The following is a 19,019-nucleotide window of genomic DNA, read 5'->3' as shown; positions in this document are numbered from 1 at the left end:
AACGCATAACCCCTTTTACAACTCCGATTTATTTTGGCACTAATCAATCCAGATATGATTTACTTGGAATATTATTAATATTAATAATACTATTATTATTTCGAGAATCTTTATTTTTATTCCCCATCTTTATAATTTAGTCACATACGTTCTCTCCCGAACAGAAATCATCAAGATCCGAATTCACATCGGTCGGGACATAATAGTTTTCGAACCCGCAACCTTATTTTCGTACTGCCATTAATTCATGGAGACCATATGCTCCTAAAACAATTCTCAAATCCCATAACACCTCGCAGTTGGGCAAATACCTCCAATCTCTGCAAGTGTTAAATTATTCCTTCCTTTTCCATTTTGAAGTCCATTTATCCATTGGAACTCTTCAAAACATTTTCACAAATTAACCCTCGGTGTGTGGACTCTATTCTGCCACTCAATACACCGGTATATAAATACAACCTCTATGTGGGCCTTAAGATCCATCTATTTCTTCATCAACATCAGTACAATTCACTTTCATTTCGGGCCGGATTTCTGTCCCACAAAACTCCAAATCTCAACTTTTGGCTCAAATCCCTCTGGATCTCGAACATAGCGTGACCATATTATAAAAGTGCCTATCTCGTTTCTACCAAAATTATGATTATTATGGAGTCCAAAAACGTTAAATCAACAATTAGTGTTAAAACCGGATTCAATGCACAAATTATAATTATTCACGGCACATGTGATCTCCACATTTAAATTACTTTAATTTGCAATCATTCTATCCAACTAGGCCCGTGCCTTTATTCTCAAAGATTATTATTAAACACGCCTTTACACATTACAAAATTCTAATGTCCTACTTCGACACTCGTACAGATTATTATTATTTTGTCCACTGGCGAACTTCGCGATATTTACAAACAAATCAACGGACTTCATTCCGTCCCACAACAATTTAAATCACTTGGCAATCCTACCTCTGGATTATCTTAACAACATGCCTTAATATCTATAAAAGTTCCGGTAACGGAAAAACACTTTGGAAGCACTCCTAAATGAATATTTACATTATCATTACGTGAAACGTGCTCCATATCACAGCAAACAACTCAAGCACTTGGATTAACAACTCAACCCTACTATACTCTATTTAATAATCAAAATTATGATGAGTGCTCGATCTAATCTACATATTAATTTGTCCCTTTGTCTATCTATCTTGGAATTTATACGAGCCGTAACGGCTCGTTTCACAATCAAGTTACCATGATAAATTAATATGATTTCCTCCCCCTAACGATAGCAATCTATAAATATATTAAAAGGTACTCAACTCTGCCATCGTAGTCTGCTAAAACCGGACGAGAAGCCATAGCCCCTCCGGTTTTTAGCAATGCATTCCACTGGTATTCATGCCAGCTTGAAGAATTAATCCTTGACCCTTTTCAACTTTACACATTTTGAATAAAAACAAATAAATTAGCTGTTGCACTTTGGAATAATTTCCACCCTAAATTCTATTCACAAATTTTACACTCTCGGCCTTGTATCTAGCCCACTTAATGTAGATTTACATTCTTCATTCCTTTCCCGGACACTAGAAACATGGGATACCTCGGGTTTCCCTTTACAACGGCCCGTGCGCGCACTTGAATTTCCCGTCTCACGTTCGTGTACCTGACCAGGTATCAGTTTAGAATCGACTGTTTACTAGGTGACATAAACACTCGTGACCGTTCTCATGTAACGCACTTCCTAATCTGTTGGTAGAATCTCACACTCCGTAAGTTAGGCTTTACTGAGTCCTGTCTATTTGAAACACTTCATATTAGTAGACTGCTCAGGACTGTAATATGAGCTACATCACGTCATGAATCCCTGTACTATGGAACAATATAATACTTCGAACTCTACTCCACGAGAAAGTACACAGTCGCACCCCTGGCGTAGTCACGGCTCGAACGCTTTGTCAAAAGTAGTTACGCACCACTGGCGTGGTGACCGCCCTAACACAATATCAGAAGTACTTTCGAGTCCTTGCCTACGACCTCATATTTATACTTGTTTCCCCTCTCTTCCGAGTTCAACGGAGGTCATCTTGGGATGCACAGTCCCGATATCTTCATACGACAGTTTGCGGTTTGGCCCGTGGCTTACATATATGATCCAATGATGTAATTATGTTCTCAAATGCTCTATACCAATTCTCAACTATTATCGTTCGCTGGTAATGGATATATTCGCGAACTTAGCTGCCGTATCCCGGCTCGGGGTTTCGCGCTCTATTGTGGCGTCCTTTGCCTTCAGCCAATCAACGAATAGCGTCCATGAATTCTCAGAATTTCACCATGCAATCTCCCGTAATTATTAACTTTTTATAAGTTTTATGATATAGTAAGGCTCCTAAATTTCACTTTATTCTGAATCGATATTTCACTTCTTTCTATCAGTTTAATCCACGGAGTTATCCTCGCTAGTGCTTCTTACAATACGAAGTTGTCGCCTTGCTTTGGTCAAGTGAATTTTTCCATTGGTCCACCTTAACCACGTGACCGGGAAGGCTCATATTTTTTTCTTCCAGTGCCAACCCCGTTTTCCACTCCCGCTAGTTACATGGAGATACCTCGCCATCATTTCTCAGAAATTTGCACCCGGCTCCCTGCGCTGTTGCTACTACCAAGACTGCCCGGGGCTAGGAAAACTTTGGCAACAAGTTACCCTCTCTCTTTCCTTCGTTGTCCCAAGTTCTGAGAAACCTAATTCTGTCCCTCATTGTGTTTGTTAATCTCACTGGAGACAACATTCTGTGGTATGGTGAAACCTGCCATCTCGGCCTGGTCTGTTCTTACTGTACTTGACAGCAAGATAATATTTATTCTGGAAATGAAATATATATTCCTCAATAATTCATCATAATTACAATTGCATGACGCTTATCACACCCCCATCAGGGTGCTATATATATATATATATATATATATATATATATATATATATATATATATATATATATATATATATATATATATATATATATATATATATATATAGCATTAATTGACTCTATAATTCATCCGTACTTACATATTTAATCTTAATATTTATTCTAGTCAGTATAAATACTTCTGTTTTGACTGTCATTCGTACTTGATCGTGTTATATCCACACATGCTTATCTTCGAGCTACCAGGCATTTTCGGATGATGATGATGATGATGATGATATAATACAACCAAGAAAATGTCGGGAACTCGCCAAATGTTTTAAAGAACTGCTGAACTGCTGAAATGCCCAGAACCAACACAAAGATTTTCACCGCAAGAACCTGAAAATAATAATCCAAACTCATTACCACCAGATGATGAAGAAATCGCAAGACAGATAAATAGACTTAAAAACAATAAAGCTTCGGGTGAATATGGAAACATAGTGGATGTCCTCAAATCAGCGGGCCCAAACACCATAAAAGTAATCACCAAAATCATGCAAGTCGTTTGTCAAATAGGACAAATCCCAGAAGACTGTAAAAAATGCATTAATTCACCCACTACACAAGAATGGAGACAGAACAAATGTAAACAACTTACAGAGGAATCTCACTACTGTACTATCGGTCGCATACAAAATTCTATCCCAGTATCTTATTGATGGAGCACAACAACCACTAGAACCACAAATCGGAGAATATCAGGCAGGATTCTGACCAGGGCGACCATATCCAGTGCATATCACGAACCTAAAGCTAATCCTAAGACATCACAGAATTTGTAGCAAAAATTTAGTCTGCACATTTGTTGATTACAAAAAGTTTATGATTCAGTTGAGCGCGAATTACACTTCCAAATATTGAAAGAACAAGGTTTATATATGAAAACACTTGCAATCGTAAAACATACACTTACAGACACTAAGTCCACGGTTAAATTCATAGGGGTTAATCTGAGATCGCTTTGAAATCGGAACGGGTGTAAGACAAGGAGACGGTATCTCTCCTTTAATCTTCAACTGCATCCTTGAAGAAGTGATACAAGACTGGAGCAAACAGAAAATATTCCACAAAATTCACCGACCAATCACTTTAGGCAGAGGAAAAGTGGCAATAGATTGGTTAGCATTTGCAGACGATCTAGCAATCTTAACCCAGACATTTCAAGAGCCCAAAATCAGGCTGAATTCCTGAAAGAAATTGCGGAAAAAGTCGGCTTCCAGATATATTTTGAAAAGACCTGCAGCAAACAAGCACAAAAATTATGGGTACAAAATATGGCAAACTTAAATGACTATCACAGTTTAAATATCTTGCCGAAACAATTCAGGAAAATGGACTCGAACCAAAAGCCAATTAAATCAGATGCCAAAAGGTTGAAACTACGTATCGACTAAACCGAAAAGCACATAAATCTAATTCGTAAAACCAGAATATCTTTATGGATGAGGAAAGCTAATTTTGAACTGGAAATCAGACATTGAAAACGTTGAGGAAAAGGAATACAAAATCATAAGGAAAAAAATCTAGGCCTATAACTCGTCGACGGACAATACCAACTCAGAGGCAGAAATTAAATCAAACAAGGAAACGTAGGTTAATATTCTATGAACACATTAAAAGAACGCACCTAGGCAAACCTACAAAACAAATGGTCGAATTGTATGAAAACAGGAATAAAGCCAAACAGGCGCATTGAAATGGCCTAACGAAATGAACACTCATATGGAACAGGTATGAATTACACCATCAAATGTCCAGAACCGGGTAATCTTCAAATCCAAAATTCTTAAATGGCAAGTTGAACAAGAGGAAATACCAAAGAAGAAGGCAGGAACAACTTGGTCTGGAGACGAAGAGAAACCCTGCGTAGTAGTCCTAATGGGCTTTTTCGCGAATATTATTATTATTATTATTATTATTATTATTATTATTATTATTATTATTATTATCGTCGCCGTAAGACATATCTGTGTCGGTGCGACGTAAAGCCAATAGCAAAAGAAATTCCTTATTTTATTTATTATTTAGTATTTATTTATTTATTTTATTAGGCATCCACCCATTATTGCATTTCATATTTGTAAATCCACGCTATTCAATTTTCTATTAGAAATTAAGCGTTCTGAATTTTCATATGTGCTTTCTTTCACAGCTTTTGTAATTTACTACTTTCACCTATTGTGATGGTATATTAATTCTAAAATTATTTTTCTATGTTTCCAGATGATTGTACAATGATCCTGCAGTGAGGGTACTGAACTTTCAATCTGGAAATGATGCTGGTGGGGCTGCTGTTTTCGGTGGTGGTCGTTGCTAGCTCCATCCAGAATTATGGTGAGTGACCTTTAAAGTGTATTAGAGTGTAAAATTATGGGCGATCCTCAGATAAATGTCTTAAAATGTAACAGATGTGACATTCTTATATAAAAAATTAACACCATTATCTAGGTTAAAGCCTCCGTGGCTCAGACGGCAGCGCGTCGGCCTCTCACCGCTGGATACCGTGGTTCAAATCCCGGTCATTCCATGTGAGATTTGTGCTGGAAAAAGCGGAGGCGGGACAGGTTTTTCTCCGGGTATTCCGGTTTTCCCTGTCAACTTTCATTCCAGCAACACTCTCCATTCTCATTTCGTAGCATCTATCATTCATTAATATATATCACTTTGGGAGTGGCGACCCCATCGTAATAATAGCCTATATATGATTCATTCATTACATCCCTGACCCGGTCACTGACTGGAAAACAGGTTGTAGGTTTTCATTTTCATCTAGGTTAAAATGCAAACTTATTGAAGCACATAACAAGTATAGTCCACCCTACACAACGGTTATGTCATGAGCCTTGCATAAACCCTAGGGGCATGGCCCATCAGGACCCCTAGAATTTATGTTACTCTTGCTACACCACAGAAGAACGGGCTAATATCCGGAGTCTACTTATCAGTTCACGAATGAATTCTATACTATTGTTTATTCAACTAACAAAGAACAAGTATTTTGATTATAGTTGATCGTCAGAAATAGTTGTTAAACCGAAATCATTGTTGACGTCTATCCGCAGTCATAATTATCACTTTCTGTTCGGAAATAACGGTCCATAAATTCTAGAGAGCAGTGCACCTCTCCCATGGACTTTTTTCCCACAGTGTTTCCGAGGGGAGTGCTCAATAAAAGTTACTTGAACATAGTACACATCGGAGATTTAGAATAGTACCCTACATGTCTACGATTTTTCACAGTAATCGCAAGTTGACAAATACCTAAACTTGTGACTTTTATGGGTGTGATCGTCGATTATTATGTTTATCTCTGAATTCTGCTTCTATCCTCTGTATACAGGTCTGTGGCCAGACCCAATTCGCTACTCACCCAAGTCCGCCTTGAATGCCTGTCTGGTTTCCATGTGTTTTAATACTTGCGGGTACGTATGTGGTAGGCGACAGCCCGTGTGCGTGTCTGCAACTGATAGTTTACACAGCGCTTTGGCCACAACTTACGGGACAAAGGTTTATTCATGAAGCCACGGAAATGTCATTGCGGTTAAACCAATCAACAACTTCGTGTGCAATACAATCACCTCGCTAATGAACGCCGAAGCTTGATATTTCTCTATTAAAATATCAAACAGCAGTTGGGTTACAACTCTTATGGAGTTTGATGTGGGTTCTCATAAAGCAGAAGTTTCTAAAACAAGAGAAACTTCACGAAAAGGAAGACATTTTTCTTCTTCCTCCGCCGTTATTACCACACCCTGACGTGATCGTGGTACGAACTGTATTGTACATGTGAGCATGAGCCTGTTTTACGGCTGGATGCTTACTGATGCCAACACTGTAAGGTGGGATGCGCGCGCGCGCGCGTGTGTGTGTGTGTAGATGTGAATTAAGGCAAATACAAATACTCGGTTCTCAAGCTAGAGAAATCGTACCACACGCAGCTTACCCAGCCGGTAATCAAACCTGGGACTATCAGAAATGAAAGGTGCGGAGCCGAGCACATCCATCCAAGGAGCCGAATGTTTCTTTTTACATCTAAATATTCTTTTAGTAATCAAAAGGTGATTTATCGAAAGGGAAAGTAATAATAATATAATAATAATAATAATAATAATAATAATAATAATAATAATAATAATAATAATAATATTTGATTCAGATCGCTTAAATTACTACACAGTAGATTTTGAGAAACACAGGATTCACATAATGTCGTCCCAAAGGAGTTCTTCAACGTGCCGAACCGTTTAATGCCATCGATCTCATCCACGATCGAACCTGCTATCTTGGGAACAGAAGGACTACAACTGACTGCGCTGCGGAAGTTGAATGCATTATTATTATTATTATTATTATTATTATTATTATTATTATTATTATTATTATTATTATTATTATTATTATTATTATTATTTGTATTCGTTCTTCTCACGGGAATTTGCAGTGAAATACGTGTTTCCTTCAGGAATGTATGCGAAGTAACCTGGCTCTATTCACACTGTAACTTTCCTGTTAATAATAATAACGGGTCATAAATAAAATTACTCAAAAACTTGATAAAATAATTTAAATTAAATGAATTAATAAAATTAATAACAATAATTAATCGAAATGTCCGTAGTATGGGCGTCAGAGTTCACCATAATGGATCCCTTGAATTTTAATAGAGCATGATAATTCTTTCTCTCCCATGGCGTGTACATAAAAGCTGCGTACTGGTACATCTGCTTCAGGCCTTACCAAACATTCTGAAAGTGACTAAATAGGTAGGAACTGCACCTAGGTTCATCAATAACTCTAAAATAACTAACTATACCCTCAATAAAATCCCTGCATGAGCACCTCAACAACACACTAAAATATACATGTAATACACACACAAAAGGTTGCTGCAAGACTCCATAATTACAACAGCAATAATGAAAATAGTGGCAAAACAAAAGCGAGAACTACGCCACCATTTGTAGTTAGTTAGTCCGTTGAAGAATGTACATATATGTAGATAAGTACCCTTCACTGTCTCTGTATCAACACGACTTGCCGATTATCATAATCGGCACTTATTATATAAAACAGATATTGTACCTCATAATGCTATGTTCACTGACTCCAACACTTGTTCTTTTTTTAAGATATATTCACTTGAGCAACACACGCTGGTCGTTCTAAAACGTAAATTCTGGAAAGTCTGAGATATAGCACCTTCCAGCATTCACCAACATGTAATACCAGGCCGCCACAAGTGCTACAATACTTAGTGTCTAAGCACTCCATAATTGTCAGTCAGCCACGTTCCTCAAACATAAAAATACTATGTTCCACAAACGTTTGAAGTCCAGTCTAGTATAGTGCAGCAGTGTCACTCCAGTACCGTATATCCAGAAGTAAGTGTACCCGCACCACTTCATTCCCGTACAGTCTGGCCTCTCACTCGCTTCTTTACGGGGGTCCCCCGTAGCCCGCTCCCCCGCCGTGGCAATCGACTCAATCTACATTCCCTCCGACATGCTATTAGTTTCTAAGTAGAAAGAGATAACTGAGAAGAGTGGGAAATGATACAAGGAGTATCTGCCTGTTTCCATGTTATACACGTTACCAGGCGAGTTTTTATTGGAAGGATGGTGTTAAGGTGTGGTATTGAAGGGTCAGAGAAAAACCACATAGGCAGAAAAGAGAAAGAGCCTACATGTAAAACCTAACATCTTTGGATAGCACACGCAAGGATGTGGACTGGAAAGGTGCAGTGGTAGTGTTAATTGAGAAGAGGTATCATGCACCAGTCATGAGCCATATTCTCGCCATTCCATCTGCCAGGGGATCAGTCCGTCTGGGCACTGCTGTGACTAGCGCGGGCCTTGCCGGTTGCGGAGCCATGCGACAAGTACCACAAGGGCCCGCCGCAGAGCGCTACCCCTTGGAGTCCCTAGTACCCAGTCTCCGATCCCGGAGAATGAGGCCAAGCCCGCCGAGGCGGGGCCTCCTGGAAGGGGGTGGGTCATGACGCCGGGCCTCCTTCGTCTCTGCCCGCGCCATGGCCCGGTAAACTGGGCAGCTGCGATGGGAGGCCGGGTGGTCCCCCGCGCAGATGGCGCACACCGGTGCCTCCTTAAGCGTTGCACAGGCCGTGTAGTGGTGATCACCACCACAGCGGTTGCACCTCACTTGGAGCCCACAGCTAACCTGACGGTGGCCCCACCTCAAACAGCGAAAACACTGCAAGAGCTGTTGAGGGGGACGTTTCGATCTCACCTGATTGCCGCTACCCGCTGAGGTCCTCTCCTGATTGGCTCCTCGGTCGGCTGCTGTCGTGGGAGCAGTCCTGGGTTGCGGCTGGGCGGTCCTCTCCTGGTGGGCCGGCGTCTTCTTCTTCCCCTTCCCGGGGATCTCTTCTTGGCAGGGGAAGAAGCATCTTCCTGATGGCCCTCCTCCCGGCCTGGTGAGTCCGGGGTAGCGGGTGGCTCCGCTGCGTCCCCGTCTTCTTCTTCTTCCTCCTCCTGGCTGGCGGCGGTGGCGTCGGTCTGCACTGACACCCGACTGCGTTCCCTGTCCTGTGGGGCGCACGTCGATGTCTGCAGCTCGACAGACACACTGGCAGGCTGGGTCTGGACAGCAACCTCTAAACGTCAGGGGGCGTCCTCCTCCACTGCTGTGCCGCCGTCCTTCGTCACGGGCGCATTCCTGGATTGCGGCCGGGTAACAGGCCCTTCCTGGTAGGCCTGCGTCTGCGTCCACTTCGCCTTAGCAGGTGGTTGACGCTCCTGGTTGGCGGCCTTGTTGGTCTGTGTGTACTTCGTAAAGTACAGCATTCCAACTGAGGTCTCGCCGTCGCGGCGCTCGGGAACGCCGCCGTCATCCTCTGTCCTCGGCTCCATCTGGGTGGCTGCCTCCTGGTTGCCTGAGACGTCCAGCTGCTCCCTGAGTCCTGGTAGTCGGACCACTTGGTGCCAGCTCCGCGTAGCTCCTGAGGCGGTTTGCGTCCGTAGGGTGGATGATGACCGCCCAGCCAGGGATCACCTCGCCGATGATCTCGAAGAGCGAATCCCCGATGAGCACCGCGATCGCCCTAAAGAGGTCGAATATGTGAATCGTCTCCTCGTGGGTGTGCTTTCCATACCTGTTGTTCACCAACAGCGCCGGGCGTCGAACATCTGGGGCGTCCGTCGAGATGAGCGCCGTTTGTAGTCTCACTACGGCATTCTTGTAGTCGTAGTTGGCCGGTCTTGCTGGAAATGATAGCTTCTCCATCCTGGTCCTCTTGAAAATAAATCCTGAAAGAGGACAGAAAGCGAACACTGAGAAGTGTTCAGCTCTGACAAAAGATCTTTCGAAGTTGTACTAATAAGTACAGCTGCCTGACTAGCACTTAGTCAAGGCAAGGAGAGGGACATTGGAGAGGGAGGCGCGTACGTCCGTCCGCTAGCTCAGGAGACCAAGGCAGCCAGGTATGCAGCTAACCAATCTATCCTACTTAGAACGCAGGTGACAATGGAAGACTTTGCCTCCCACTCCTCCAAAGATGCTGTCGACACGTGATTGGTGGTCTCAAGGCCATGACTTGTGTTCAAACTAGTAAATGAAATGCGTAAGGCTTTTAGTGCCGGGAGTGTCCGAGTACAAGTTCGGCTCGCCAGGTGCAGGTCTTTCGATTTGACTCCCGTAGGCGACCTACGTGTCGTGATGAGGATGAAATGATGATGAAGACACCCACCCCCGTGCCAGCGATATTAACCAATGATGGTTAAAATTCCCGACTCTGCTGGGAATCGAACCCGGGACCCCTGTGACAAAAGGCCAGCACGCCAACCATTTAGCCGGACTTCAAACTAGTGTAGGGGCGAAAGGGCCCAAAATGATACCCTCTGAACTATACCCTGCTCTCATTATTCAGAGTGGAGGTAAGGAAGCACGAAAGTGCTGTAAAATGGGGTTGACACTGGAGGAGACGATCCGTTAGACATCTCATTATCGGTCTAAATCACCGTTGCTATATGAGCCACACTTTTTACTCGCAAATGCACCTGTTGTTCAAAGAATTTTTGTATAAATCAGTGGAAAAGATGTATGTAATGTCTGTCTATATATATATATTTAAAACGCTAGGCTGATTCTTGTGACCGCGAGTGTTGAGAACGGCTGAACCGACTGACATCGTAAAGCATTCTGACGAAAGCTCGGCCTATAGATTTGCAGTGTGTCTTTACAAGCATTAAAATTTCCTGCCGTATTGTGATAGTACATATATCACACCCCCGAATTATATGTAGAAGTTAGAGATATTATTGTCAGTATTCGATTTTTTTTTATTATTATTATTATTATTATTATTATTATTATTATTATTATTATTTCATTTATATATTTTGCCATTTATATTGGTAAGCTGGAAGATATCCACATATGTAGGTATGAGTAATTTGTTTAGCACGAGTGGGAAAACATTGCTTTAATAACTCTGGTAATTTGAATGAGTCATCTGGCTACCCCAGTGTTTGTTGATGTACTTGTGTCAGGAAATTCCATTAGTCATGTATATATCCCAGCCTGATGAGATGAGCTTGTTGTTGTACCAGGGAAATTTGATGATTCATGTAAAACTCCCGAGTGTTTGTTTATAACTTGGGGGAAAGAAGAGGTTTACTCATGATTGGCTGGCAAGCACCAATCGAGACGTATCATCTGAGAGGAGGGGGATGTTGATGTCTATAAAGGTGGATCATACGGCGGCAACGAGAGAACATTATGAGGGTGATTGTAAAGGTGAAGGTAAAGGAACGAGAAGGAAGATAACTACAACTACAACGGACGCACTGTACGGGAAGGAAGTGGTGCTGATATACGGTACTGGAATGACACGGCTGCAATGGACTGGACTTCAAACGTTCGTGGAGCGTAGGCTTGTTATGTTCGTGGAAAGTGGATGATTGTGAAGAGTGCTTGCGCATTAAGTATTGTAGCACTTGTGGCGGCCTAGCATTATATGTTGGTGAAAGCTATCTCAGACTTTCCATAACTTATGTTGAGGATCGACAGACGTGTGTATATATCTTTACAACAAGTGTTAAAATATGTGAACACAGTAGTACAAGGTACAGTATCTGTGTGATGTGATAACTGCCGATTATGAGAATCGGTAAGTCGAATTGATATAGAGACAGTGAAGGGTATTTATCTTCATACATGTACATTGTTCATCGGAATATCTACAAATGGTAGCTTAGTTCTCGCTTTCGTTTTCCCACGATTTTCATTATTATTGTTGTTGTTGTAAATATGGAGTCTTCCAGAAATATTTTATGTGTGTATTATATGTATAATGTTGTATGTTGATGAGGTGCTCATGCACGGAATTTGTTAAGAATATAGTTAGCTATTTTAGAATCAGTGTTATTGATGAACCTAGGTGCAGTTCCTACCTAATTAGTCGTTTTCAGGAGGTTAGGTAAGGCCTGCAGCAGATGTACCAGTACGCAGCATTATGTACACGCCCTGGGATATAAAGTTTATCATGCTCTTATCTAAATTCGAGGGATCCATTCTGGTGAACTCTGGCGCCCATACTACGGACATTTCGGTTAATTATGCTTATTAATTTTATTAAGTTTTGAGTAATTTTATTTACATATTTTATTCATGATTTTATTTATTAGTATTCATCAAAAAGTTACAGTATATCTTTAAATTATTAAAGAAAAAGTAGCATCTTATGGGTTAAAGCGCTCGCCATTACTTCAAGGCCGCCTGAACCTTGAGAGCGCTGAGCGGGTAGTACGATAGAGAAAGTGATAAAGGGTAGGCACGCATGCGCAGTTAGACGCCTTCCTGGTCAGCTGTACTTCGTGAACAGGAATAGCCGCTGTTTAACTGCCCAGTTGTTGAACCGTGCACATTACATTCAAAATTCCTCTAAATTTAAATGAGAGTTCGGTGTTTTGATTAAATCTAAATACCAAAGCAGCTGACTATATTCGATTAGCATGGCTCAATACGAGATAAAGCTCCAATGGCAAATAGTAACCCATTAATGTGTGTGGATCTTTTTCTAAAATATATCACAGCTAACGACATTCTATTCCCTACGGTGGGAAAATTTTGTTCTTGGGGGAGATTTCATAAAGGCTTTGCCACATGCTTACCGCGAAACAATTATTTATAATTCGCTTATTTTTGGCATCAAATCGGTAACGGCGACTACCCCTCTGCAGATGGTGACGTACCAATTGCTATTGAACTACCAACCAGAATTTAGCACATGATGATATTGTGATTGTAATTTATAGCAAAACGTTCGCTTCTGCGCAAGGTATCATTTTCTTTAAATTTGTCAGTCTTAATTAATTAATGAATTTGAAAATAACTGGGCTTATACCCGGTAGTTCAAAACCATACACCAGGCGTTAACAGATTAATACTGAAGATGAAAACTAACTACTTCAATTTCCTACATAATTCTTGAATTCCTTGCATTTAATGGTTTGTCTTCACATATTCTTATTCTAAAAACTGGAGCCATAATTATGCTCCTTAGAAACTGGAACGCTTCCCAATGGAACCAGATTAGGGCCTAATTCTAAGAGATAAGCCCAACAGGAAGTTCTAATCCCTGAATTGACTTAACATCCGATTCTTCCAAGAGGCATCAGTTTCCAATTCGTTCGGTATTTTGTAACTCGATCAATAAAACTCAAGGGACGTGAAGGTCTCTCTATTTACGTCAGAAAGTTTTCAGCAACGGCCGGTTAAATGTTTCAATGTCAAGACAGCGATATTTTAAAGTTCCAATAATGCCGAAAGGTAATTGGACAAGGAATGCAGCGAGTAAGTGGCTACCAGGTTTGGTCACGTACCTAGTAGCTTGCATTCGGGAGATCGTGGGTTAGAACCGCACTGTCGGCACTCTTTAAAATAGTTTTCCGTGGTTCCCATTTTCACAGCTACCAAGCGGCAGGCTTCAGTATGGAATCGTTAAGTAAATTTTGTAAGTCAATCTTCGCTTGCTAACAGCTGCTGGGTTTATTTGTCCATCTCGCGTTAGCTGTAAGACAGTTCAGGCATGTGCTCGATTGAATTGTGCCACGCTCGCTGCATTCCTACTTCTAAACATTACCTACCCCATCGTCACCGTAAGACCTACCTGTATCGGTGCGACGTAAAGAAAATTGTTAAAAAATAAAGTACGAGCAATTTCGCATATAAGGAAATCCCTCAATAAATATTTACCTCATTGACCGTCATGTCTTGACGGGTTTCAACTATCATAATTTATAACTTTCATTATTCCTCAGCTGATTTCCAAGTTTCAGTAACTTTAATTTTAAATTAGGACACTTTCACCTATCAACACTTTTAACATTTATGTAGAATTTTATTCTATCTCATTTATATAGTAGTACCAGTTTGGGCCTCTTACTAAGACCATCCTCAGCTAAAATGCATCACTACAAATGATATAAATGATTAAAAAGACCCATGGCACTATAGCCCTTGAAGGGCCTTGGCCTACCAAGCGACCGCTACTCAGCCCGAAGGCCTGCAGATAACGAGGTGTCGTGTGGTCAGCACAACGAATCCTCTCGGCCTTTATTCTTGGCTTTCTAGACCGGGGCCACTGTCTCACCGTCAGATAGCTCCTCAATTCTAATCACGTAAGCTGATTGGACCTAGAACCAGCCCTCAGGTCCAGGTTAAAAAACCTGATCTGGCCGGGAACCGAACCTGGGGCCTCCGGATAAGAGGAAAGTACCCTGTTCTTACACCACGGGGCCGGCATAAATGATAAAAGCTCTGTATTATAAATTTACATTCCTAACTTTTTATGTTTCGTCTTTCTTAATTAGGAATAATATTTAAATGTCCATTTTTACACTGTAAATACTTTTGTTTTTGTCCTACACCTTTATACAAACATATTAAACGCATTAAAACACATTAAAATACAGTCTCTAAGAGTCTTATCTTTCACTCAAACTTACACCAACTCGAATAGTAACTATTAAAAACTTATGCACTATATAATTTAGTTTTCAATATAATGCTATCGGTGAATAAATCTATAACAAACACTTTCTAAAATATCAAATATTTAGGGAGTCTATTGTCTCTCAAATATTTGATGTTTTAGAAAATGTTTATTATAGATTTGTACTTCATTCAGCGATAGCATTATATTAAAAACAAGAGGCTACATTCACAAGAAGTCAAGAAGACTAAATTAGATAGCGCATAAGTTTTTAATAGTTACTATTAGAGTTGGTGTAAGTTTCAGTGAAGAGTAAGACTCTTAAAACTGTATTTTAATGTGCATGCGTTTAATGTGTTTTTTATGAAAAAAGCTTAGTACAGAAACAAAAGTTTTTACGGTGTAAATAATGGACATTCAAATCGTTTTCTTAATTCAAGAAATCGAAACCTAAAAGTTAGGAATGTAAATTTATAATACAGAGCTTTCATTATTTATATCATTTGTAGTAATGCATAGTTTTTAAGGTGGTTCATTGTAGCTGAGGATGGTCTTAGTAAAAGACCGAAACTGGTACTACTGTAAAAATTAGATAAAATAAAATTCTACATAAATTTTAAAAGTGTTGAACAGGTGGAAGTGTCCTAATTTAAAATTGAAGCTACTGGGTTTCAGCCAGTTATAATTTAAGTCCTTCATCCACAAGGAATTGAAAGTAATCACAGTGTTGGAGTATCATACCCTGGAATCACCATCACTACAAGCTTGGAGCTGACAATTGACTCTGCTGGAAGTTTACAAGGTCGGTGAGGAACGTTGGCCCGCCCCTTGGATGCGATTGATCCCCAGCTAATGGAGTCCCGCCAACACTTTGGACGATTGCCTATTGATTGGTCTCTACCACATCTCAGACAGCGATTCGTCTCTCTTTCCCTGCCGACAGCTCGATAGATTTCTCAATCCTTTTAAACTATAAAACAAATATATCGTGTTCTTGAGTCTACTTTAGATATAACTACCATCCACCATTACTCATAATCAGGCCGGGATTTTGATGGCATGTCATTCTTTAACTGGTGCATCATAGACATTTCAAATGTGCATTTATGAAGTCATTTTATCATTCTTCCCAGTTTTTTATCTTTAGGTTTTTTTCAATTTTGCTTCCTTAGCGTGAATGTTGCTAATTCATTTTAGTAATTTCATATTTTAAGGCATTTTTATTTGTTCAAACTTGTTATCTTCTTCTTCTCTTCTTCTCCTCCGGCCTATGAATAAGAACTTTCGCTAACATTTTCCTGGCAATGAAAATTGGATATTACAGAAAACCATTCTCAGGATAATCGACGATGGGGTTCAAGCCTACTCGTCTTCCGAATGAAAACGTAGCGGCCTCTGCGCACGGTAGTTAACAAACCTCTGGTTGTTATTCATTTGGTAATAGTAGTAGTAGTATTGCTTGTTCGACTGTAGACTTTTGATCTTTGTCCTAGAAATAACAGTATGGGAATAAACTGAAGAAAGTTTATTATTATTATTATATTGGAATAACGCCATTAAGACTGCGAAAAGTACTTAGATGCGTGTATTTGGCTTCCTTTGTGCCCTTACTTCTTTCATTATTTTACTGTGAGCTTCCTTTCTGTCTTCAGACCAGGTTGTTCCAGTCTTCTTCTTTGGTCTTTCCTCTTAGTCAACTTGCCATTTGTGAATTTTGGATCTTAATGTTACCCTGTTTCGACATCTGGTTGGTTCAATTCCTGCCTGTTTCAAATCGGGCTTGATTTCGCCAATCCATTCCATTGTGTTTGCTTTGGCTGCATTCATGTTTTCGTAGAATTCAACTATATTTTGTAAGTCTGACGGGATGCATTGTTTTGATATATCCATAGAATCTTAAACCTGCGCTCTCTAATTACTCTGTGAATATTCCTGTATAGAATGATTTCCTGTCTACCTCTCAGTTGGTATAGTCCGTCAACGAGTTTTGTGCATAGAATTTCCCTTATGATTCTCTTCCTTTTCTTTTTATGTTCAATATCTGCTTTCCTGTTCAAAAATTAGCGTTTTTTACCCATAAAGACGGTATTGTAATGTCGTAATTTTTTGTGCTTGGAGACACATTCTTCTTGTACATATTTTGGATTAGTTGGAATGCAGTTTCTATCTTCTAGCGCCTAATTTCATTGGTTTCGAGTCCACTTTCCTGATTTGCTTCACCGAGGCATTTAAATTGAAATACTCGTTTCACTTTGCCAAGTTTTGTCTGCAAGAATTTTCTGCTTGTTTGTTGTAGATCATGTATTCTTACTTTTCAAAAGGTATCTGAACGCCAACGCTTTCCGCAATTTCATTCAGGAGTTCAGTCTGATTTGGGGCTTTTGAAATGCCTCAGGTTAAGACTGCTAGGTCCTCTGCAAATGTTAGGCAATCTATCGCTAATTTTTCTCGGTCTAAAGTGATTGGTTGGTGAATCTTGAGGACTAATTTCTGTTTGCCCCATTCTTGTATCATCTGTTTCAAGGACGCTGTTGAAGAGTAAATGTGAGAGTCCATCTCCTTGTCTTACTTCCATTTTTATTTCGAAGAGAACTGCGATTTTCCCCATGAATTTATCGTTGGACATGTTATTATTATTGTACCGGGCGGTACACCTCTACACCGTTTATTTAAAAGTTGCGCCAGTTGAAACTCCTCTTCTGGAGGAAGGTTGAACTTTATCTATTCTATTAATTCTCTACTTTCTCAGAAGATGTCACCACGTGGAAAATTTTGAGTTTTTGAACTGTGTCACTTTTGATGTGTTTTTGTTTCGCTTGAAGTAAGAAGTGTGAACTTTCTCTTCTAGAGGACACTACTGAAGATCAACAATAGTGCAACCTAGTGCGGAGTCAAAGAACTATTTTGTTGAAGAAATTTTTATTTCAAATGTTTGTTCTTTGCTAAATTTCTTTCTGTTATTGTTTAAGTTGGCTGTATACCCCTCTCTTTCCCCTTGTTTTGCATGTAGCCAATCCCGAATTTCTTAAATTAATTTCTATCCAATCAGATGTATCTTCCCCCAACTTGAATCGATTGCGGGGTCCTATCCAATAAAAACATTGTGGGCGGGTGTTTTCATTCCCCTAACGCCTAGAAACTTCCGCGAGAGTATATAAACTGCTGATTTTAGGGTCTCCGGGCCACTTCTGTTCCATCTTTCAGTGTATTAAGTACATAGCAGGAGGCGGGAAGCGCCTCTTTCTTCTTCAGCCGTTCAACACCAGGTAATGGCCTATTAATAACTTCTTTTCTTGCTAGGTTGGCAGTTTAACACTCGCGGCGGGTTCGAAGCATTTCCATCATGTAACCTTTTCCTAAAATGTAATTACTCTTTTCATCTTTTTCTTGTAAAGCTACATATTGGGATAGAGAGTGCTACCCTCTCGAGCTCCCACTCACATTTGTTTTGAGGTGAACTTATTTTCTCAAACTATTCTTCGTTTATGTAATGTAAAGTGTTCTTCTCTAAGTCACCTCTGTAGTATGGGATTAGCCCTTGCGTTAGTGGCCCAGAGCCAGATTAGGTTTTAAAAACAAAGTGTATTAGGAGTGCAAGTTCGCCTCCTCTCAAATTGTTATTTTAGAGGTCATGTAATCAACCTTCTTTTCATGTATAGACCTCCGTAGGTTGGGTATTTTACCCCTGTGAATACGTCCTTAGAAGGACAGCTTGAAGGTAGAGTTTGGTGTGGCCTTGTGATAGGCTTACAATTTTGAGAGCGGATCGCTCTTTGAAATTTGTTTCTGTATGCCTCGTGCAGGCTTTATGTGTAATGTTTGGAGCCAGTGCTCCTGGGCATGAATGGGGTTTTCTGCCCCTTGGCTAAAATTTTTTTTGGAGTAAGGCGGGGCTGATTGCCCAAGAGTTATGAAGTAAGGGCACTGAGCCCGAATCCAGTAATATTGTACCTACATTTTTGCTACTCTGTACCTGTTATGATTGTTATCTCTTGTTTTTGAAAAGAAAATATAACCTAGTTAAATTTTAAATTAATTTTACATTGCACGTTAATTTCGTAGCTTGAAACCCATTCACACCCGCACCTT

At 40.2% G+C, this 19,019-nt stretch overlaps 1 protein-coding gene across 3 annotated transcripts in view; it reads left to right on the top strand.

Annotated features, from left to right (window-relative positions):
- LOC136880801 (uncharacterized) overlaps positions 1-19,019 on the top strand; it is a 740,501-nt gene that overhangs the window by 383,850 nt on the left and 337,632 nt on the right. For all 3 annotated transcript variants that reach the window (XM_067153331.2, XM_067153333.2, XM_067153332.2), the window contains exon 3: positions 5,201-5,311. In XM_067153331.2, coding sequence (XP_067009432.2) covers positions 5,251-5,311 — 61 coding nt within the window. In that variant the 5' untranslated portion in view covers positions 5,201-5,250. The remainder of the gene's footprint in view (positions 1-5,200; positions 5,312-19,019) is intronic.

The sequence above is a fragment of the Anabrus simplex genome, chromosome 9 (genome assembly GCF_040414725.1).
Source record: "Anabrus simplex isolate iqAnaSimp1 chromosome 9, ASM4041472v1, whole genome shotgun sequence".
Classification (NCBI taxonomy): domain Eukaryota; kingdom Metazoa; phylum Arthropoda; class Insecta; order Orthoptera; family Tettigoniidae; genus Anabrus; species Anabrus simplex.
The sequence above is the reverse complement of the archived record's forward strand: the minus strand, read 5'-3'. Positions and strand labels throughout refer to the sequence as shown.